Raw genomic sequence first — 21,787 nt, 5'->3', positions numbered from 1 at the left:
TTAAGGCGATAACTATATTTGTGTATAATCCCATAAAGAAGTTGGAGTAGATCCTGTTGAAATGTTTTCATACTACTTTGCTTTAAGCATATACCGCTGTATTTATATACATATGTTGTGAAAATCTGTACATGATTGATTTATATTTAGACATGAAATATGTATGTCCGGTATGTACATGGAAGGATTCAGGTTGAAATTGGGAAATATTGTTTCCAATTTTAACAAATAACTTACTTGTAGAGTCGATTCGGCTATCGTTTTCCTCTTATTTTTTGACAAAATTGTTTAAATTGCGAACACGCTGGGAAGTTTACTTTTTCGAAAATCCTTTGAGTTGCATATTAGATCATGATCAAGTATGTGTGTTGGTATTTATCAAATGCTTCTAAAATAAGGTAGCATTTTAGAAAGGCTTCTTCATTTAGGTTTTTATATACTAGTATCTCAGCCATCAGAAGGCTGAAACTGAAATAATTTAATTCTTTTTAAGATTTAGTTAAAAATCAACTGGAAATATATTTTTATTTCGGGAAGCTACCCAGAGATCACACATTTTCTTGAGTCAACTGCCTAGCCAACTGCTAGGTTGTTGTTGTGCAGGCGGAGCCTATGCACGTATCTGCTTGGTTGGTTTTTAGCGATCTCGTCACTGACCCATGGGATCTTGAGAACACTGTGGTTGGAAGTGGTGTCATGGTGAATATGTGCGTTGGAAACAATGCGCAGTGCCTTGTTTTGAGATATCTGAATCAATCTTAAGTTGCTTCGGCTGGCAGTACCCCATAACTGAATGCCATAATCCCAAATTGATTTGATAATTGCCTTGTAGACAAGGAGCTTTGACCGAGTAGTCAACTTGGATTTGCGACCAATAAGCCAGTAATAGGACTTTAGCTTTTCTTCCGCCTGTTTCATTTTCTTTAAAAAGTGAGTTCTCCAAGTTAACTTCCTGTCGAGAGTAATAGTGTCGTCTCTTCTGTTATTACAGCTTCACCTAGGTAGACAGACGGGCAGTTACCAGGCCTGAGAGAGAAGGTGGTGGCTGTGGACTTTTCGTTGTTCACCATGATGTTCCATCTCCTCTGCCATTCGTTAGATGTGTCTAATTGGACTTGTATGACTTGAGAAACCTCTTCAGGCGTCTCAGCAGTTGCGAGGAATGCCGTGTCCTCAGGTTAACGAGAGAAAGAGGCACTCCCGAGCCGTTCATAAATAAATATATATTGATATTCGTTGTAAAAGACAGTTTCGATTTATGCTTAACTAAGATATATATTCATAATGTATATTTAAATTTTCACTTGTTTCTCTATGCAACCTGACTTCATACAGTATGATATAAAATAGATATATATATACGTAATTAATAACAATAGTTCAAATATCATTCGCATTAGTTGGCTATAATTACATAACATAAACAGGGCGGGTCGTATTGTCGTAATGCGCAATTGATGTACAAATACAATTACAACAAAAATTCCTAGAAATTTGTACTGCCAATGACAATTTGGGATTTGTGGTGGCCAAAATTATAACAAAATAATTTTTAAAGCAGCGTTTAATTTGCTGCTGCTGTTACTGCTGCTTGGAGGCGTTGGATATAGCTCAGTGCTCGAAGAGCATCGTCATGAGGGCCATTAAAGCAATGCCAAAGACTAGCGCCAGCAGCTGTTTGACAGACTCTTTGCGCTCGTCCTCCTTCAAGAGATCTGGTAGTACTGTGACCAATGAAATGTGCAGGAAACCGCCAGCGGTAAACGGCATGATCCAGGATGTGCGTGCCTCTGCAATAATCGTAAGTTAAGCAGAGTTTCAAAGGTTCCTTGTGATGCTTACCCATGGCTGAAGTGACGCCCGAACCGCCAATGGCCACCAGAGCACCCAGCAGGCCGGCGCCCGCGGTCAGCAATTGAGCGCGAGCCGCATCCCAGCGACTGAAGCCGGAGCGCAGCAGTATGGCAAAATCGCCCACTTCATGTGGAATTTCATGCACTTTAAAGAAGCAAATAGATAGGTTGACGCTTTAAGATGCTTTTCGCAAAACACTCACGGAGTATGGCGAACGTAGCCAGGACGCCGTGCCTGAAGGAGACCAGAAACGAACCGGCCACTGCCAGACCGTGTGTGAAATTATCTATGGAATTGGCCAGCAGATTCAAATAGCCGGCTACTTTCTTTGGCTGCTCCTTGTGCTCCTTGGACTTTTGTTCGCGTTCACGCAAAAAGCACATCTTGTCCACATCCTCAATGTCGCAGGCACCGCCGCAGTTTTCCGCTGTCTGGCCCTCGGGTAGCTTGCCCCCGTGACGACGCAGCAGACAGTTGGCAATCTCCACGCACTTGGGCTGTGGATTCTCCTCATCGGCGCTGGTATAGCCCGAGAAGATTTTCTCTACAATTGTAAAGATGAGTATTCCAGAAAGAACCCACAGGCCAGAGCGCAGCGATGGATGACTGTTGGCGTCTTTATTAGGCGAGGGGAATTTTATGATAATATATTAAATGTCTTGACAATGGATTACTCACTCTGATTATCGCCCTCCCAGGCCTCTGGGAGCAAATGTAAAAAAACATCACCCAAAAGTCCGCCCACCGCAAAACTGAGCAGCACACGCAAAAACTTGGACTCAGCGGCTATAAAAAGAAAAATATATATATTATATATATATTCTAGTTTGCAATTGAAATAATCTGAGACTAACGATCTTTGAAGCCCTCCTTGGCCATTTTCTCCTCTGTTGGTATTATGAGCAGCGGCAAGATGCCGCTGAGCCCAATCACTGCGGAGCCGAGCAGGGAGAATACCCACGGTTTGTACTCCATACTTTTGAAATATTCTGGCACATAATCGTTCACCAGATATGTGTAAATCAGCCCAAAGTGCTCGTCAAAGAAATTGCTGCTGACGTTCATCTTGACAAGTATTGGAATTTGCCCTTGCACTTGCTCTGTTTGGTTATATCTTAGGGGGTGTTCACTGTAATTGATAGTTGGCTTTGGCTCAGTCAATGCCTTGTCATGACCTCTCCAACTGCAACGCTTGAGCCAATTTAATTGCTTTTCGCCTTAACTGTTAGCCCACAACAAGCTAAATATGAAAATTGTAAAGTTTTGTTATTATATAAACATTATATATACATATTTTATATAAATATATTTGTTCAAATTTGGTATATCACACAAGAATTTTGAGTGTATTATTTATTGTACGTCAAGTTCAGTTAGTTGAGCAACAAATTTCCGAGCCTAGTCGCCTAGCAACTGCGCTTCCACTGATATAAGATTGATGTACAAATCCCCCCCATGGAAACCAGACAATGGACGTCACATCGGGCAACAGCCGATAGAGCGACACATCGATAAGCGGAGCTGCTGTAAAACTCAAGTATCAAAGCTTAAATATGACCAGATAACTAGATACTAGCTGTGTAAAATGTGACAGTTCGCCCTAAGTCGGGCGGCTCATTAAAGATTTCGGACCCATCGAAGGGTTCTTGCATGACAAAAATTGCAATTGCAAATTTTGTTTAATTTGTTTGTTTTTGCATAAATATAATTTGATATGTGCATAAACGAACTTTTTTAAAATTTAATTTTCGATTTCTTTAAATTGCCCATTAACAATAAATATGCAATTAGATTTCACTCGACCAACTGTTTCTATGTTTCACAACAATTTCTACTTTCCAAATGACATTAAAAATCACATTTAAAAAGTTAAGAGCATAAGATCTAGAATAAATTTGCTTAATTGACCGACACGTTAAGTAAACTAACTTTTATTATATAGATTTAATGTTATATGCATCTACATCTATAAAAATGACGACTTCTTGACTAATATGAGTAATACTGTGGCAGAGAGTAGATAAGCCCTGAGCTTTGTAATGCGATGCCCACCCCATGGACAGAAAAAAAAACACGTTTCACTCAAGGAAGACGAGCTCACATTGGCACAAATTCACACAATAAACACATACGATGATAATCGAGAGCTCACTTTTGAGGAAAATCTGTTGAAACACTTTCGAAGCACAAAATCCGTAGTAATGAAATCCGTTGTCGTTGGCGAGCAGCAGGAGACTGAACTGATTGGGAAAATGTTTCACAGAGTTCTTTGTGAAAAGCCAACATACTTGTTGGGCACTTGGTAGAGGTAGGTGCGCGGACAGAGCGTGTGATTTACGACACATTTTGAGCTATTTTTGCTGTTGATTCCGATTTGATGTGCACAATGCAGCTTAAATTGTTCAGTTTTTGATAGCGATAAGATAGATATAAGTAGACGCCGACCAAATGGCAATACGAGCGTGTCCAAGATATAGACACGATACAGACGGCGACTCATGTGTGTCCGAGCTGCTGCTGCTGCTGGCTTGGGGAGGGCCTCCAAGTGTCAGCGCAATGTCAACTATGGATAAATCTATGCAGAAACGTGAGCAAATGGACTGAAATTGTGATTGATCACGCGCCGTGGGCGGGCAAATGGGTATCGCAAAAATATCACGTATACGTTAACAGTTTAACCAAATGCCGAATTTGGCATAGCAAATGCGTTTAAACGGTTTCGATTTAACGCTCGCAAGTCAGTAACTGGCAACTGCTCACTAAGCCCGCCAGCTGGGCCCGTCAATATCACAGCTGCGTCATCGTCACAGCTGACGCCGACTGCGGACACTGGGGAGAGCGACTGCGTCGGGGGTTATCTTAGGCTAGCTAAGAGTATTTAGTTATTTTTTTCAATGTTGTTATACCCTATACGACTGCGGACACTGGGGACAGCGACTGCGTCGGGGTTTATCTTAGGCTAGCTAAGAGTATTTAGTTATTTTTTTCAAAGTTGTTATACCCTATGCGTATTGAAAATGAGCTCGTCGGTCTTTGTTACACCCTGAACCCATTTAAAATGAGTAAGAGGCAAAGGAAGCATTTCCTACCCCATAAAGTATATACATATATTGTTGATCAGCATCAATAGTTGAGTCTATCTAGCCAAGTCCGTCCGTTCGTATGAACGAAAGGATCTAAGAACCTATAAGAGCTAAATAACTTTGGAACGTATAATCGATAGCTGGCCCCGTTTCCAAGTAATCTATCAAAATCATGTTTTTTGAGCATATCTCTTCGGTTTTTAGAGCTAGACTCAACAAACTTGACACGTAACTTTTTGAATATATGTATAAATATATATCAATTAACCTTTTTTTTTATATCTATAGCCACCGCCCCGTTAGCAGCACTTAGCTGCAAATCAAATAAACCAATTTAAGTCACAATTTTAATGAAACTATATTTTTAAGAATACATGAATATTCTATAATACAAGAGGATTTACTGTTGAAAATTACATCAAATTTCATAAGCTTTAAGCGCAACCTGCATTTGGTTTTGGTAGAAGAGGGTTCAGGGTATCTCCTAGTCGGCTGCTCCCGACTCGAGCCTCTTACTTGTTTTTCTATTGTATTATGTATTTGGGGAACAATGGGGGCTAGAGACTTCATATTTGATATGTAGTAGGCTCTACTAGATTATTTGAAATCATATCGATCGAAAAGTCGCCTCGGACCTCATATAACGTAAGTAATCAAAATTAGTTATTTCAATTTTGCCTGCCCAGTTCTACTCCAACTTGAAAAAAATGCATTTTTAAAAAATATTAAAATCGGACGATAAACACCAAAGTTACTCAAGAATGATTTTCCCATTGTAAATTGACTTTAAAAAGAAAGTTCAAGCTTTGAATGTTTGTTACTTAAGCTCGATGCCCGGTACTGGACATTTCCCAGTCGAGTCGATGCTAGGCACAGGGCATTTACTAGTCGGGTACTTATTGTCGTAGCACTCTTTCTTGTGCGATTCCGTTGTTGATTAAATGCATTTGGTTATGAATAGATTACATTCAGTTGCGGTTCGCTTATCAGCAGCACACGATTTGCCACTAAATGCTATAAAAACCATTACGATTATATCTACACAAAGAAATCGAAAACCCGTTTTAAATGTTTGTTTGTTTGTTCTACAGGCTGGCGGATCGGCTATTATTAATTTTGTTACGAATTTGTAATGCTTTAAAGTATTACTTTACATATCGGACCGCGTAAAGTACATAACTATATTAATAATCTGAGTCGCGCTGCCAATCTATTATAACTGACTGAAAATAGGTCCCGCGATAAGCGTGTACGATATTTGGATTTAATCTCTCTCTATATTTGAAACTTGCCAAATGCGGACCAGTTTATCATATGCCTTTAAATACCATATGTAAAGAAACGGAATAAAATATTCATATTTTGACGAAATTCACATTTTTAAAAGATATCTGGACTAAACTTAATTCGACTAAAGCTCGAAAACTTATCTATATAGATGATCAGGAAATTTCATTCGATTTGGTACTTGAAAATTTAGAATCTTCAATGTGTGGAACTTGCGTGTACCTAGATATCTAATTTGAAAGAATCGAATTTGTGCTGAACACACAGCGAGCCACTTGTCTAAACAAGCTAACCCGAAGAACAAGGTGAACACGGTTGAGACCTGTATTTTGTATATTCTGCTTGTTTTTATTGCCTAAGGCTTAAACTGAAACACACAGAAGCGTAAATCAAAAGGAAATACGAAATAGATGGGAGCAGAGCTCATGATATCAGCGCAGAGACCTTATATATGACTACGTTACGCGAAACAGAAAACAGAAACTCATTTCAATTATAGAAATTGAGACACACGCATACACACACGCACACATATATATATATACACACACACACGCACACACATCTATATTGATATGGAGGACAAAAGCCACACATAGCTCCATCTTTTCTTTCGTGTGCCTCTCGAAAAATTGACAAGTGCCGCGTCGCCGGCTGCCGGTGCTTTGAACTTGATTTGTGGCATCCGTGTAGTTGTATTGTTGTATTTTTTGTTGTTTTTTTTTTTTTTTGCATTTGTATTTGTTTATCTTCCACATAAAACACAATACAATACGCTCTGGCACTCACTTGATTTGCGGCTAATGCGGAAATTTATGCTCCCAGCTTTTATTTTTTACACAAAAAATCGAGCGACTTGTCGTGACAGCCACTTGGCTAGTTCTGAAGGAGGCTCTCGCTGCCTCGGCCTTTAAATACGCCAGCACTACGCTGCAAATTAGCCCACTTTTTGAAAAAAACGGCATCATCTGCAGCTGAATCATGTTCAATCGAAGTTATCAGCTTGTATTGTGCTTTACTTGATTTTAAATGGCGCCGCTTATTTTGCGCTCTGCACTAAACTTGTAAATACTAGATGGAAAGAGTGAGATTGAGATATGGCTGCAAAAAGAGAGAGACAGAGATAGGAGCAAGACCAGAACTGTAAATGATCAAGAAACAAGAGATTTCTTAGGGTTGCCAAAAATTGTACACCCCAGCTATATGTTTGTTGTATAATTAGACACTTAACGGTTATTTCAGAAAAAAACTAGTCTGGTTCATGATATAGTCAGACAGTAGTCTGATAAGATTTTGTTGATATATGAGGAGCATTTTGCTCGAAATTGTTAAGTTTGGTCAAGATATTATAAAACAAAAGTTTCGTAAAAAAAAAAGGAGGAGGTTTTAATCGGGCCTATTGGTGCTGATCAAGAATATATTTACTTTATGGGGTCGGAGATGCTCCCTTCTGCCTGTTACATACATTTGGATTTTGCACAAATACAATATACCCATATACCAATTTTTAATGGGTTCAGGGTATAAAAATCTGTTTGATAAATCGGTTCTATGACATAGTATACTGAGGCACAAAGCGTTCGATCTATTGCTATTATATATACATACATACATACAAACAAAAACAAAGTGGCCGGAAAAACAAAAACTAACAGCTGCAATGACGATGTGATAAGAGCACCGCGTGAATCGATCAGCTGTGCAGGCAGCGTGGGAGAGAGCGATGCAGAGCGTGCACGAGAGTAAGAGTTGGCGGCAGTGAGAGCAAAAGTGGAAACATGGCGTCGCTTTGAGGTCTTCCTCGCTTACATTCCATATGTGCTGACACACACACACACACACACATGCATATGTGCAATAATGTAGATATGCTTATGCACGACAAAGAATTGTGAAATTGAAAAGCATTTCGGTTTTAATGGCAAGATTTATAAAATGTATTTGACTACGAGTCTTGTTCAAAATGGCGTAATTGCGGCCGTGTAACCAGTTTATCATACATCAGCCGAACAGCTACCATTGTTGTTGTCTGGCGTGTTATCGCGTTGATTATGGCCAACAACAACAAGCGAATCGGCCATACTCGAGTGGTGCTCACCGTGCACAGATTCTCAATAATAAGTTTAGTGCTGTTTGCAAAAATAACTAATATGGCCGCTGTGTCTGACGTTGTATCACAACTTGAAACTTTTCTACACACACACATACACACGCATACATACAGACATATGAAATAGCTTGTGGGTGTAGGTTAGTTACACTTCCGCCTTACCGTCTCAAGTTGTTTGGTTGATTGCAGCTTACACTGCCGCAGCGGTTGTTTTCTTCTTCTGCATTACATTAATGTGGGGATAGTTTGCTTGCCTATTGATCGACGCAACTTCTTTGTTGTCGTTGCTGCTTTTTCTACGTGAATATGCGGAAAATATGCTTAATGCGCAGTATCGATCAATTTTGATGACGCTGTTGTTGCCCGGCCACTAATCTGCACTGAGACTGAGTAACGGGACGTTTATTCGAGATGCTTACAAGCTTAACTTTGTTTTTTTTTGTTCTTTTGTAACACTTTTGTTCAATTTGTTAGTATTGTGACCCAGTTGAAGTTTTCGAGTAATGTTATAAAGTCTTGTTGCTGCGACGCGGGCTGTTACAGCTGAAATGAAACAGGTACGCGTAATATACGTACTTTTTGTTTTGTTTTGGGCCGTGCGAAAAACAAACATGGCTGCACAGCACAGCTGATTTCTGTTAAGCACGATCTATCGATAATACAAAAAGCGATAGTTGCTATGTTGTTGTTTTTAATTCCTTCCATCGAACGGGCACACTGCTTATGTCGCATGCAACAGCTGTTGCAGTTGTTTCATATTTGCTCTCGCGCTTTGTTTATATTTTTTTGTTGTGCTTGCATCTAATAAAAATACGTTAATATTACGCGCTGTGTTATTATTTAGTTCAAGTGAATTTTGTGGGCGTGTGTGCTGTGTATGTGCATGTAATTGGTGCGTACTGCAATGAGTACGGACGATTTGTTGGTGCGCCATGATAAAAGCGACGACTCTGCGTCAACGTCGCCAGCAACGCCAACGTCAACGGCAACGCCTGCGCCCAGTTCGTCATTGAATCGCCTGCGCGACACATTTCGTCGCACCGAAAGCATCTCGTCTCATATTTTCAGTCAGATTTCAACGCAATTCTCAAATGCTGCTGCCGCCGCGGCCGCCTCCGAGGTTATCGATGGCACCACCACATACCCAGAGACGCCACAGACGGTGGCAACCGTGTCCAATACGCCAGTGGGATCTTCCGCACAACCCAAACGCAAAAAGCCCGGTAAGTGCACATTATATATAGGAAAGTTCTACAAACGTGACAACTGACCCGACGGTCAACTCGTGTATCATAAGTCCCAAAAATACCAGTAGGTGCACTACATTTTTCCAATTGGATAAATAAGCTAACAGGAAAATTGTCAACAATCGACATCTGATTTTTTTAAAGCCCTGCCAATGTTGGTGTCCGCGCACGCGTGCTTTCACTGTACCTACAACTATTATTATAACGCATCTTTGCGAACATATGGTATTCTTGAACCACCCTAACGAAAGCTCCTGCAAAGCTGCGCTACGCCGAGCGTGCTTGACAAATCAATAGGAGCTTTTGCGTCAGTCTGAGTCAACGCAACAACAGGATAACTCAGCGCAGCGTTTATAAATGCAACATATATGCAATCAATTATTATTTATAAAGTTTGAAATATAATTAAATATAGAAAAAGTGTTTAATTAACAAGTGCGCTCTAAAGCAGCTGCTAAACCGACAGCCAAATTCAGCAGTTTTTCACGTATGTTGCAAGCAACGCAAGCTTTTTGATTGCGCTCATTTTGGCTATTTTACTTTTTTGTATGCAACTAAGAAAGTAAGTGCAACACGATGCGTGGACTGGTTGACGAGGCTAAGAAGTCAAAATTTGGCACGGCCAACAACAACAACAATAACAACAACCTCAACCACAGCAGCAGCAGCAGCGGCAACATGGGCAGTCGTGGCAGGACAACGCTGGCCAGTGCCAGCACATCTCGATCCTTGAAGGGTGCTATTAAAACGCCCACAACAACAACAGCAACAACAGGCGGTGCGGCCAAAAAGCTATCACCACAAGTTGCTACAAAGTCCAAGGCAGCTGTGTCTACAACAACAGCAGCAGCAGCAACAACAACAACAACAACAACAACAACTAGCAGCAGCCACACAGCAAGCAGCTCCAGCATGAAGTCCAGTGCCGCAAAAGTCCAAAAGGGTCAGAATCCACCCCCACAGGCGCAGTCAACGGCCGCAGCAGCAGCAGCCGTGCCCCCTCCTGCACCCACACCCGCACCTGCAGCAGCCACCCTGCAGCCACAGTCAACGCAGCTGCAGCCGTACAACAACAACAGCAACACCATTGCTTTACCCAAGGCATCGCATGCCAATACCAGCGAGGAGCTGGCCGGCGGCGTCCAGGACACCATTTACCTATGCAATTTTCGCGTCTCTGTGGACGGCGAATGGCTGTGCCTCAAGGAGCTGCAGGACATCGATGTGGCAAACGGCCAGAAGACTGTGGGCGGCGGCGCAGCGCTTATAAATGCCACAGGAGTAGCTGGCGGTGCAGGTGCAGGAGGCGCCGCCGGTGCTGGCCACGTGCAGCAGCGTACACAGACGCACCATCATCAGTTTGGGCAGCGCAACAGCAAACGCTACTCGGGCCTGTCGACAACCAGCGGCGGTGGCACATTCGAGGATAACGGTATTATGGCAATTGAAAATCTAATCGGTCGCCGTCTGTGCGACGTTGTCGGCTCAAATGCACTTGCAACGGCAACGCAACAGCAGCACAAAAATGTCGGCCTCATCGGTGGCACATTAGCTGAGTGGTCGCATCTCTGTAGGTTGCTTCTTGCCGTATCTCACACTCTATCACACTCTATCTCTCTCTCTCTCTCTCTCTCTTTCTTTATTTGCAAGCGTTATACTTTCTCTTTCGTTCACTTTGTAGTTGTTGCTGTTATGTTAAGCATATGTTAAACAAATGTTAAGTGCTCGCAACTACGTTTATGCTATGCAAAAAGTAATTCGTTTGCAATTAATCAAAAGACCTTGTGTTGGCTGCGCCTTCAAGGCATCTTGCAGAGAGTCAGTCGTCAAATTCAAAAGCTTATTCATTTTGCCAAGTCTCAGAATTTGAAGCGATCTGGCAAGCATTGTCAATTTGCTTAACATATCAGAACTCGTTTTGGTAGCATCAGTTAATTTAAAGGGAATGTTAAGTAGGCTGCGCCTCAGCATTTTATGACTGGTTTTCTCAAACGATCCGGCCACATCTGCCAAATTGATGAGCTTATTAAGTTAGCTGCTCCTCAGTTTTCATACAAAACTTGGCTAAAGCTTAGAAAAGTTGCATTTCTAACCACAAATTAGAACACAGTTTTTCTTACAAGAATAATGTTTCTCTAAACCAGTTGTAAAAAGTGGAAAATATTCCATATTTTCTCAAAAATATCAATATTAGATTGAAGCCGTCCAAATTTAAGAAACTTTTTCTGATAACTCTCATTTTCGATCGACTACTGTTACTTTGGTGTCATTCATTAAGAAAGTCGATACAACTCAGCTAGCATAAGCGTAGTTCTAATCTTAATTTGGCATGTTATTGCATTATATTACACTCTTTGCTTTGCACTTGCTTTTCTCTGGCCCGCGCCTTGACTCGAGTGGGCTGGACCCAATCTTGGATCTCCTTGCAGCAGCTTGTGAACTTTATTAAGTAAATATATTTGTAAAAAAAAAAAAATGAAACACATTGCAAAAGGAAACACTGTCGACAGCAATTGCTCTTCACTTGCTCTCATCGTCGTAGGTGGTTTCCCAACTGGCTCCGTGTATGGAGGACTGTTTAGGATGTTTGCAAAAATCTTACACCTTCAGTTATACTTAAAAACTTACCTCACAGACACCACTTGAACGATCCGTTAAAGACAGTGGCATGGATTTAATTTCCGAATTTTCGGTCTGCGTTTCGGGCTTTAGGCTAACCGAAATATTTGGTTCAGCTCTATAGCTATTTGTAGTCCCTGTAATTGTTGAATTTAGTTTTAAAATGCTGTTCGACTTAAGTTTGACTTAAGCACAGTTCGCTTTCAACACACCTGAACTTTTTCTTTCACTGTCCAGTTTGTTTTCATCTGGTGTATCCTTTCTTCTGCAATCGCTGTTACGATTCGTATCGCTCTCGATGGGTCTTATCTGTTCTTGTAGGGGCTTAGGTTGATTTTGCTTGAATTGCGCCAGTTACATACTTACCTCTGTTTCCTTCACTCTCTCCTCCCTGTCTTGGCTGGTGGCCAGCCCGCCCTCTTGTCGTCTAAATTTCCGTTTGTTGCCTATCTTTCGTAAACTTTCCTCTGTCAGCTTTATATCTGTTTCTCGGTTTCTCGCTTCAGGCGATTGCCTTTCGGGCCTTACAGCTATTGGCTGTTTTTCTTGTTCACGTTCCCTCTCTCGATCTCGGTCTCTATCCCTATCTCGCTCTCGGTGCCATTGATTGCTGGACTGTTTACTAACGGGCTTGACTCGTTTTTTCTCCGTTTTACCATAATATTCATAGTGCTTTTCCCGACCCATCTTAATGGGTATGAATTTCCTTGGGAATTGACAAACCAACGATGAAGTCGATGTAAAGGAATCATTCTCATACCTGTCCACAGCTGAGATTAACAAATAATTTTGTTAAATGCAAATTGATAAAATTTATATTTGAGAACTCAAAATATGGAATCATATAATAAGTGATTAGTGAGTCTACAAACTGAACCCCAAAGCAATGACTTTCAGACTGTAAACTAACGTACAGATATTTTATCAGTACTCTAACTACTTAAGTAATTGTGTGGATTATGTCCATATGTAAGGCAATATGGCCTGCCTTTTAATATGTATAAACACAAATACTATATAGCTTGGACAAGTTTAAATGAACCAAACTATATAATATACTATACTAGTGTTCGGTTTCCTAAGGAGTGCGTTTATATTAAATAAGACCCATCAACTTACCATCTTTTTTGCGCGGCAACTGATTTTCCATATCAATAGAAACGTTGAGGTCCTCGTCCCGATGGCTGCTCACCAGGCTCATGCCAGGACTCAGCTTGTAAGCCTGCTTAAACGGCATACTGTGTGGCCTGGGTGCGAACATAGCATTACCTTGTTGTCGTCTAGACTTTTTGCTTTGAAACATTTTGCTCCAGCAGCTTCTCTCCGATTCTGCCTTATTGGGCGAGTCATTTGAACCTGCTGGAGGTGGACTGCGAGCCTCGGATTGTTTCTCCTCCGGCTTATTGGGTTTCAATGCGCCTCGCTTTTTTTTATTCGCCCGATTCCGGTGCATGCAACAACAGATGAGCAGCAGGAGCAGCATCAGAAGAAGCGCCAGAATGGCTGCCGCATAGCCCACATAGCTTTCATCATCGCAATCGACGCATTCCTCGCCATTTGCATCCTTTTCAGGTTTAGTCTCCTCCTGAGCGAAGCCTTTATTTTGAAGCTTGGACGTCGATCGGCTGTGTTTGCGTCCTAATGCTGTCTCCTTATCATTTTGTTTCACTTTGTCTTTTCTGTTGCTTTTATTTTGTTTTCTCTTTTTGCTTTTCTCCGCCATATCGCTGGGCTCGCTAAGGCTCTTCTCTTCGGGCCCAAGGTCATAGTCATCCGTTTCGCTCGGCATGCGATCCCGCTCATCTTCATGTGCGGACTGCTCGGTGCCTTTCGTTGGGCAGATCAAAGTCTCATAGATTTGCAATACGCCACCCAATCCCGGATAGAACATCTCATCCCGGTAGTGAAACTGCAGATTTTCGCGTATCCAGACCCTTAGCTTGTGATTGTAAATCTTCTGGCTCATGCCCTGAAATCGATAACAATTGCTCAGCGTCTTGAAGAACTTGACCATAATAAAAGCTGCATCCGGCGAGCGCAGATTGTAGATGCGTCGATGCTTGAAGGGCAAAAATATGTTGCTTAAGAAGCCACTGCTATCCTCTAGCTCCAGATGCGGCAGCGGCACAATCATCTGCTCATTCTGTGCATCGCTATTCGCACAGCTGTGATCTAGCAGGGCACAGCTGGACGCATCGTTCTCGGTGCTACACGAATCGTTTAGATGCACTGGTTTAATTTGCACATTTTTCATTCGGGAGAGTATGTCCTGTTCAGGCTGCTTCCAGCCATTGCCGTTCGTGTTGAGCACCATCAGACACTGGCGATAAAGCGCCACCAGACGCTGCACCGTGCACAGCTTGAGGCGACCAGCATAGTAGGATACCTGGGCAACCGGTACCAGCTTGTATCTCAAATAACCGCCCAATGCATCATAGAAGGCGCGCTGCAGCAGGCGACGTGTTTCTTTGTCGGACATGCGCTTTATCACCTGGTTAACGCTGTTGAAGTACTTCATCAGCGTGTAGATAATGCTGTCGCTGACCAGGCCTTTCGGATAGGAGTTGGGCACCAGCAGCTCAAAGTCCTTGCGCGCCGACATGAGTGCAATTTCCTCCGTGGAGAAGCAATGCTTCGGATAGCTGCCAAATAGGTTGGTTCCCAAAAACTTGTCCTCATCTCTGGAACAGCGTTCGGGCTTATCAATTTCCAAATCCATCTCGGGGTCTGTTTCCTCTGGCGTGGCAGCCGCATAATATGTGGCCTTAATGCGATCCTCAATGCTGCGCATCATGTCACCTTTGTCAAATGGATCCTCCAGGTGTCGTCGCACTATCTGCTCCTGGTCCTTTTCGTTCAGATTTGGCGCTGATGAAACCTCATTAGAATTTAGCTTATTTCGATACTGATGCAGTTCAGAGCTGAGCATCGATTGCAACGTCAGCTCGTTCTGAAAATCATTGGGCACCTCCAACGTGGACAGATCGATGCTGTAGATGGGACAACCGCCGGGCGCCAGGAGCAACAGCAACGAGAACAGCACACAAATGTTCATAATAATTTTTTATTGAGTTCTCTCATTGTTTTTTTTGAAACGAAATGCGAAGGCACGAGGCAGCATTTCGAACTAGCAGCTCAGACAGACCTCTTCATCGGCAAAACCGCAACACTAAAACCCCGCTTGGACTCTTCCCTTGCAGCACGTGACACGGCCGAGATTGAGCGCAGCAATTTGGTCAACATTTGCAAGCTAGTTGTCAAGGAGCTGCTGGAGCAATCGCTACGCTATGGCCGCATGCTCGACTCGGATCATTTGCCGCTCCAGCATTTCTTCATAGTTATTGAGCATGTTCTGGGGCATGGACTGCGACCCAAGAAGGGTCTGCTGGGGCCGCGCAAGGAGCTCTGGGATTTGCTGCAGAGTGTCGAAACCTATTGCCCCGAGGCGCAGGATATCACGGCCAGTGTGAGAGATCTACCCACGGTCCGCACACACATAGGACGCGCACGTGCCTGGCTACGCATTGCTCTCATGCAAAAGAAGCTATCCGATTACCTGCAGGCATTGATCGAGCATCGCGAGGATTCATTGCACGACTACTACGAACCGCATGCTCTGATGATGAGTGATGAGGTCTGTGCCAAGTCCTTCTAAATGCTGGAAGCTCTTTAACTACCTCCCCATTGCCTTTTAGATTGTTGTCATTATGGGCATTTTGGTGGGCCTAAATGTTATAGATTGCAATCTGTGTGTCAAGGAGGAGGATCTGGACTCGCAGCAGGGCGTCATCGACTTTTCGCTCTATCTACGCTCCAGCTCCCGCAGTGCTGAATCCAGCGAGGAGTCTGGTGCGCCACCTGCCCAACTGGATGCCGCTGGGCAGGGCAACATGATTGCCGTGTTGGATCAGAAGAACTATATCGAAGAGCTCAATCGGCATTTAAAGTGGGTTACCGCCAGCTATTAACCCAACTGAGGATATGTTTCAAGCTTCAATATTTTCATAGCGCCACTGTGGGCAATCTTCAGGCAAAGGTCGAGTCGCTGACCACCACCAATGCCTTGATGAAGGAGGATCTGGCCATAGCGCGCAACAGTTTGCTCGCCTTGCAGGCCGAGAACCAGGCCATGCGCCAGTCCGCCAGCCAACAGGCAGCACAAAGTCACTCGGACAACAGCTCCACGGGCAGTGGCAGTGACAAAGACAAGGACAAGGACAAGGTCGACGGCTTGAGCACGGAGCTGGCGGAGGAGCGTAAACGCAGCGCCGAGCTGGATAAGGAGCTCAAGCTGCAGATCTCCCTCAAAGCCGAATCCGACATGGCCATGAAACTGCTGGAGAAGGATATACATGAGAAACAGGACACGATTGTCTCGCTTCGCCGTCAACTGGATGACATCAAGCAAATCAACCTGGAGATGTATCGCAAGCTGCAGGTGCGTATGGACGAGCACATGCAGAAACTCACTATTAGAGATGGGCGCAAGACAGGAATGTCCCGGGAAAACAAATTAGGGTAGTGTGAAATTGGGGTTGTTCTGGAATTACAAATAATCGTCTGATGGATGGGAGGACTACATTTTCCCAAGTCGCACTTATCTATATAACGCACAAGTAAAGTTGAGGATGGGAATTCCTCAATATTCGATTTTGAGCTGGGACTATATCTAAAGAATTTCTGGAATTTTCGGAACAGCTTAACGAAGATGTGGGGTTTCTATCGAATTGGGCATTTGATGAGACGTTACCAATTACCTGACGTTAAACGGACCATGTCTGAGATATGAATGAATTATGGAGTTTTGTTAAAAAAAACGCTCCGGATTTTGTGGGTGGAGCACATTTATTGAAGCACAGCCAAGTAGACCCAGGTGTAAAATGAGAGTTTGTTGCGATAGGGAAGCCTTGAAAGAAATTCGAGACATGAGGGTTAGAATATCCAATTTTGTTGTCAATCGCACTGAAAAGTGTTTTGTTCCGAATAGGGCTTCCGTGAGAAAGAATACAATTCAATATTTTGGGATATAGCTCGACAGACATGTTGCTTGAGGTTATCCCTCTTCTGTTGCGCCTATCTCTATCTCATCAGAAATAATAAAAAGCTGACACCACACGCAAAAATCATATCTCATCTGACATTCATTATCCTCCTTCATTCGCTAGTCATTGGTTTGATTCTGTTTGTTTTTATTTTGGTTACAAATCATTTAACTTAAAATTCATATCCCAAGAGAGAACACTAAAATCGAAAAAGAAATAAGATAACACCCGCTACTCCCACCGTTTTGAAATTCAATTAGGAATGTGAAGATGAACTTACACAGAAGGGCGAGATGGTCTCTCGTTTGCAAACGAAAGCCTCACAAATTGGTAACATTTTACAATCGCTAGAAAAGAAATACGAGTCCAAGCTCGTCGAGCAGCAGCAGGTGAGCGCCGGCTGCGGCGGGGATCGTTCGCCCAACACGCGACGCCAGCAGAATTTGCAAAAGTTCGAGGCACTCACCAAGAAGCACAAACAGGACACCGGACCGCCGATGAAGCGGCTGCATCTCAAGATGGAGGGCATACCGCCCTTCAATCCCAACAACTATCGCAAATCGCCAGCCGCCACCCAGATCCAGTTGCAGCCCGATGAGCCAACCACAGCCAAGACGCCCACGTCCGCCAAATCCTTGAACGATGAGCTGGCCGAGGCAGCGGCCGCTGTGACGCAGCATTTTAAGGGCGGCGGCGATGGGTCACGCAGCGACTACGCGCTGTCCCGGGAACAGGAGGCGACAGGAGACGGCGACGCCTAAAATAGCAACAGCTTTAGTTTTATTTAATTGTTAAGAAGGCATTTACTTAAGTGTACAGTGGTTGCTCGCTAATGGGAACGGTTCGGAATTGGTTTTAAATAGCTGGAAAAAAAATACCAATATCGGAAGACAGGTTTTTGTTTTCAAACTAAAACATTTATCAATATAATATCTATAATATATATAGTTTTTGCTACTTGACTGACTGATTGATGGACTGACAGATTGGTGATTGATGAAAAGAGCCAGGAGGCTCTTCTTTCTGAAAATAATTGGAGCCGCTTAAAACCCTATTAAAGGGTTTAAATTTTAAATGAAAGGGAAACTGGTTTAAAATGTTCTGAAACACATGTTGACCGGGCAAAGAGGGTTAATATTTGCTTTTATACTACATTTATTTGGGCCAATTTTATTTATTTACTTTTTTGAATTGTTAAACAATAACATAACAGGCAACTCCTAACTTGCGAGCGGCCACTGTATATTAATTGTGCTAGTCAGGTGTACCTATGGGCACCTATAAACCATATAAGTACTAAATTCTGAGCTCTTGTGGTCCGCTAATAGAGCTGTTAACCTAACTGTAACTGAAAGTGCAACTGCTTAACAATATGTCAATATTTGAGATCCGATATTAAAAATACGTTGCCTTCAGTACTACCTATATAGTACCATAGTCATGTGTTATATAAATATATATATATATTTATATTGAATACTCGTATAGCTCCTTAGTATAGCTCCTTAGCAAAAGGCTATAACACGTTGTTGAAGATTCTCCAAATTATAAGCTGTTAGCTGAATTTCCTTCCCCTCCCCCATCGTAAAGGCCCCAAGTATTGCAAATTGCATTATGATGTACTATAGAGCTGATTTATTATATTATATTATATTCAAATCGATACGCATATGTACTCGCAACTTGCTTTATATATATATCATTTATATAAATAGATATATATATGTACTTAAACTAGTCAAATGACAATGTAATTATATAAATATGTATGTATGTATGTTTGTATCTATCTATACATGTTAAAGGGACTACATATACACACGGTAATACATATATAAATAACTCTCAAAACCAAACCAAAGAAATAAAACTTATCCTAACTCTAGTCTTTCATTTCTAACTAATACCATATTTACATATATATATTTATCATCTCCAGTTATGAACACGTACAAAAGATTCTCGTATTTTCTTCAAATCTTTATCGACAGGATTGCAAATCATCGCTGACTCACAAAACGGAGCTAATGAGCAAATTAGAGTGCCAAAAGGAAGATATGGCCAGCACAATTGAACAATTAGAGAAAAAGTAAGATCATATATCAGTTGCGCTCGGCTGTAAGGTAGAATTTGAAGACAGTTCTTAAGGAATCTTATTTTACTCAGTCAATAGATTTGTGTAACTCAATATATTTGACAAAATCGCAAGGTTTCTGATCTAATGATTCTAATGATTCTAATGCCCTTGCTAACTTATAAGAAATGGGCTTCATATATATTTGGTATTGCTTTTTTTTGTGAGCCTTAAATTATAGTAGGTGCCTAGAGAGTCTCGTATTTGGTGATTGAAATGTCATTGAAAATAAAAATATGTATTGACTTATCGCACCCATAGAGCTCTATGTTATAGTAGTCCGCTGTTGATAAGGCAGATTCTATCGGGATATTTTGAAAAGCGAACAACTTTCTGTTCAACCAATCCAATTCTAATGGAAGCTATATGACTAATCTGTGCGGTCAGTCGGACTACAATCTACGGATCTATGTCAAGTTTCATTAAGATAGCTCCAAAATGGAGATTTTATTGATTCGCCTGTTAAAAATAATTATTCACTGGAAAACTGTTGTATTTCCAAAATCACTATTTATAGTTAGCGATGCAACATTTTTTGTAATATCGTGCTCTATATATTATATATTATTTTTGGGCATAACCTTTTTGTTTCTTCAATCGGATACTAAGACATATTCTAAGGCTTTAAATTAACATTATGAAGTCTTCAATTTTCTACCCAATAGATAGAAAAAAGCATTTTATTATAATACTTATTATCTCATGTAATATATATATATAAATATATGCCTGCCTCAAAAAAAAAGCACTTGTCTAATTAACAATTCCTCCATCCCACAGATGGACTAATGATAAAAGCAATTTGGGCGAGATATTGAAGAATACCTCACAGACACTATCCACCCAGGTGAACGCTAGCGAGGAGCGCGCTGCACGCGCGGAGGCTGAGACGCGCATAGAGCGGGAATGGCGCGTATCCTTGCAGGAGAAGGAGCTTAAGTTAAAGGAGAAGATCGCCACGCTGCAAGCGTGCCTGAAGGAGCTGAACGAGGAGAAGCAGAAGAGCGACAAGCTGAAATTGGATTTGGAGAAGGCGCGCGCTCAGTGGTCGGAGGCGCAGACAACGCTCGAGGAGCTGGGCATACAGCTGAGCATGAGCAAGCTGAAGATAGCTGAATATCAGGACAACGAGCGGCGCCATCAGCAGCTGCTCTCCGGCTCTTCGCAGTCGCTGCAGGCGATGCCGGAAACGTTGAGCTCTCCCGGCATTTGGGCGCCCGATTCGATAACCACACAATGCACTGCCTGCACCCGGGAATTCAATTTGGCGCGCCGGAAACACCATTGTCGCAGCTGTGGGGAGATCTTCTGCAAGGCCTGCTCCCAGCATACCCTGCCCCTGCTCAATGCACAGGGTCAGCCGGGCCGGCCGGTGCGTGTGTGCGATGCGTGCTATTCTGCCACTGGCAAGTGATCCATAGCGAAGCTCATTTATATTTACAAATATGCTATATAAAATGATTGTAGTTATTTACGAATTGATTGTTATAAACAAATATTGTTCAGCGTCATAGTTTTTGTAGTAAACATTGTATGATAATTTTGCTGCGCCCCCATATTTCCAATTGACGTGGCCTGCGTATATGCAATAAATGTATTTTTATATTCCTATTATTTGACACAAGTACATTAAGCGAAAACTGGTTTACTTGCCCGGAAAGTCTTCAATTTGAATTTAAGCAGCAGCTGTTTTTAACAGCTGTTAAGTGAATGGAGCACCTGCTAACTTAACAGTCGTGCGCTGGTCACCTTGCCTTTTTGGTATTTTGCTGGTATTTGCTGTTTTATATACATCGACTATCGATTAATTATCACTGTTGATGGCAATGCAGCCATACAGTTTGGCGGTATTATTTAAAAGCTTTATACACACAAAATTCGAATAATTAATTATAGCATAAAGTTATATTATTGTATTTATCTAAAGTACATAGCTGTGTTCTTCTGTATGGTCTGTAGGCGTTTGAGGTGCATTTCTGGTAAGTCTATACCTCTTACCCTGTTATTGTGGGTATAAAGGTTTTTGGAAATGTATGAGATAGCCAGATAAGGACTTCAAATATACCTAAATATTCTTAGTCAACATCAACAGTCGCTTCGGTCCATTCGTCTTTCCTTCTGAATGAAGATGCCATGAGATTTCACTGTTTCGCCGACATCAATATACTTCGTCGGGGCTTAACTAGGGCTGGGAGCGTGTCAAATTTTTCGGCAAGAATCAAACTTTTTTCTAATAATTACAGGCAGTTTGCGACAAATCAAACAAGTGCCCAGCCCAGCTCTGCAGTGTCTGTAATAACCTTTTGTTTTGTTAAATAAGATGTTTCTATAACTAAACAAAAGGCCCAACATAAAAGTAAGTAAGTAAGTCAATAAACGTGGTCGATGTTCATTAGGAATGTTGCTGAAAT

The 21,787-nt window shown here is 42.0% G+C and overlaps 3 protein-coding genes across 9 annotated transcripts; 1 reads left to right on the top strand and 2 right to left on the bottom strand.

Moving 5' to 3' along the window:
* Positions 1–1,312: 1,312 nt before the first annotated feature.
* Positions 1,313–8,883, bottom strand: LOC115765027 (zinc transporter ZIP13 homolog). 2 transcript variants are annotated; one of them, XM_030708389.1, is made up of 6 exons: positions 8,497–8,883; positions 2,709–3,094; positions 2,533–2,640; positions 2,057–2,470; positions 1,843–1,998; positions 1,313–1,790 (listed from the first exon to the last, which is right to left on the bottom strand). In XM_030708389.1, exons 2-6 carry the CDS (start codon positions 2,917–2,919, stop codon positions 1,612–1,614), a joined length of 1,068 nt encoding a protein of 355 aa, XP_030564249.1. In that variant the 5' UTR covers positions 2,920–3,094; positions 8,497–8,883; the 3' UTR covers positions 1,313–1,611. The 2 variants fall into 2 exon arrangements, with proteins under 2 accessions (XP_030564249.1, XP_030564250.1); XM_030708390.1 differs by lacking the exon at positions 8,497–8,883 and adding an exon at positions 7,014–7,080.
* A 27-nt stretch (positions 8,884–8,910) lies between these two features.
* LOC115765024 (protein RUFY3) lies at positions 8,911–20,981 on the top strand. Of its 5 annotated transcripts, XM_030708381.1 has the most exons (7): positions 9,976–10,068; positions 10,141–11,013; positions 15,401–15,834; positions 15,896–16,146; positions 16,209–16,638; positions 19,234–19,331; positions 20,157–20,981. In XM_030708381.1, the coding sequence occupies exons 2-7, from the start codon at positions 10,158–10,160 to the stop codon at positions 20,788–20,790; spliced, it is 2,703 nt and encodes a 900-aa protein (XP_030564241.1). In that variant the 5' UTR covers positions 9,976–10,068; positions 10,141–10,157; the 3' UTR covers positions 20,791–20,981. The 5 variants fall into 5 exon arrangements, with proteins under 5 accessions (XP_030564245.1, XP_030564244.1, XP_030564242.1 ...); XM_030708384.1 differs by lacking the exons at positions 9,976–10,068; positions 10,141–11,013 and adding an exon at positions 8,912–9,557; XM_030708382.1 differs by lacking the exons at positions 19,234–19,331; positions 20,157–20,981 and adding an exon at positions 17,503–18,972 and having other exon boundaries at positions 9,967–10,068; positions 10,141–11,151.
* On the bottom strand, positions 11,700–15,299 carry LOC115765026. 2 transcript variants are annotated; one of them, XM_030708386.1, is made up of 5 exons: positions 13,320–15,297; positions 12,567–12,970; positions 12,413–12,509; positions 12,210–12,337; positions 11,700–12,155 (listed from the first exon to the last, which is right to left on the bottom strand). In XM_030708386.1, the coding sequence occupies exons 1-5, from the start codon at positions 15,253–15,255 to the stop codon at positions 12,102–12,104; spliced, it is 2,619 nt and encodes an 872-aa protein (XP_030564246.1). In that variant the 5' UTR covers positions 15,256–15,297; the 3' UTR covers positions 11,700–12,101. The 2 variants fall into 2 exon arrangements, with proteins under 2 accessions (XP_030564246.1, XP_030564247.1); XM_030708387.1 differs by lacking the exons at positions 11,700–12,155; positions 12,210–12,337 and having other exon boundaries at positions 12,442–12,514; positions 13,320–15,299.
* Positions 20,982–21,787: the final 806 nt, after the last annotated feature.

The sequence above is a fragment of the Drosophila novamexicana genome, unplaced genomic scaffold (assembly GCF_003285875.2).
Source record: "Drosophila novamexicana strain 15010-1031.04,08,12 unplaced genomic scaffold, DnovRS2.1 tig00000877-arrow-arrow-pilon, whole genome shotgun sequence".
Taxonomy (NCBI): Eukaryota; Metazoa; Arthropoda; class Insecta; order Diptera; family Drosophilidae; genus Drosophila; species Drosophila novamexicana.
This window is presented reverse-complemented; position numbering and strand designations above follow the sequence as displayed.

What these genes read in the sequence shown, in the direction of transcription:
- LOC115765027 (XM_030708389.1), bottom strand. Translation starts at nt 2,919, where the DNA reads ATGAACGTCAGCAGCAATTTCTTTGACGAGCACTTTGGGCTGATTTAC. An exon ending in CAAGGAGGGCTTCAAAGATC is followed by an intron (nt 2,641 to 2,708) that starts GTTAGTCTCAGA and finishes TTCTTTTTATAG; the next exon opens with CCGCTGAGTCCAAGTTTTTG. An exon ending in CTGGGAGGGCGATAATCAGA is followed by an intron (nt 2,471 to 2,532) that starts GTGAGTAATCCA and finishes CGCCTAATAAAG; the next exon opens with ACGCCAACAGTCATCCATCG.
- LOC115765024 (XM_030708381.1), top strand. Translation starts at nt 10,158, where the DNA reads ATGCGTGGACTGGTTGACGAGGCTAAGAAGTCAAAATTTGGCACGGCC. An exon ending in CTCTGATGATGAGTGATGAG is followed by an intron (nt 15,835 to 15,895) that starts GTCTGTGCCAAG and finishes ATTGCCTTTTAG; the next exon opens with ATTGTTGTCATTATGGGCAT. An exon ending in AGATGTATCGCAAGCTGCAG is followed by an intron (nt 16,639 to 19,233) that starts GTGCGTATGGAC and finishes CTTTATCGACAG; the next exon opens with GATTGCAAATCATCGCTGAC.
- LOC115765026 (XM_030708386.1), bottom strand. Translation starts at nt 15,255, where the DNA reads ATGAACATTTGTGTGCTGTTCTCGTTGCTGTTGCTCCTGGCGCCCGGC. An exon ending in CAGTGAAAGAAAAAGTTCAG is followed by an intron (nt 12,338 to 12,412) that starts GTGTGTTGAAAG and finishes CAACAATTACAG; the next exon opens with GGACTACAAATAGCTATAGA. An exon ending in GTTCAAGTGGTGTCTGTGAG is followed by an intron (nt 12,156 to 12,209) that starts GTAAGTTTTTAA and finishes CATCCTAAACAG; the next exon opens with TCCTCCATACACGGAGCCAG.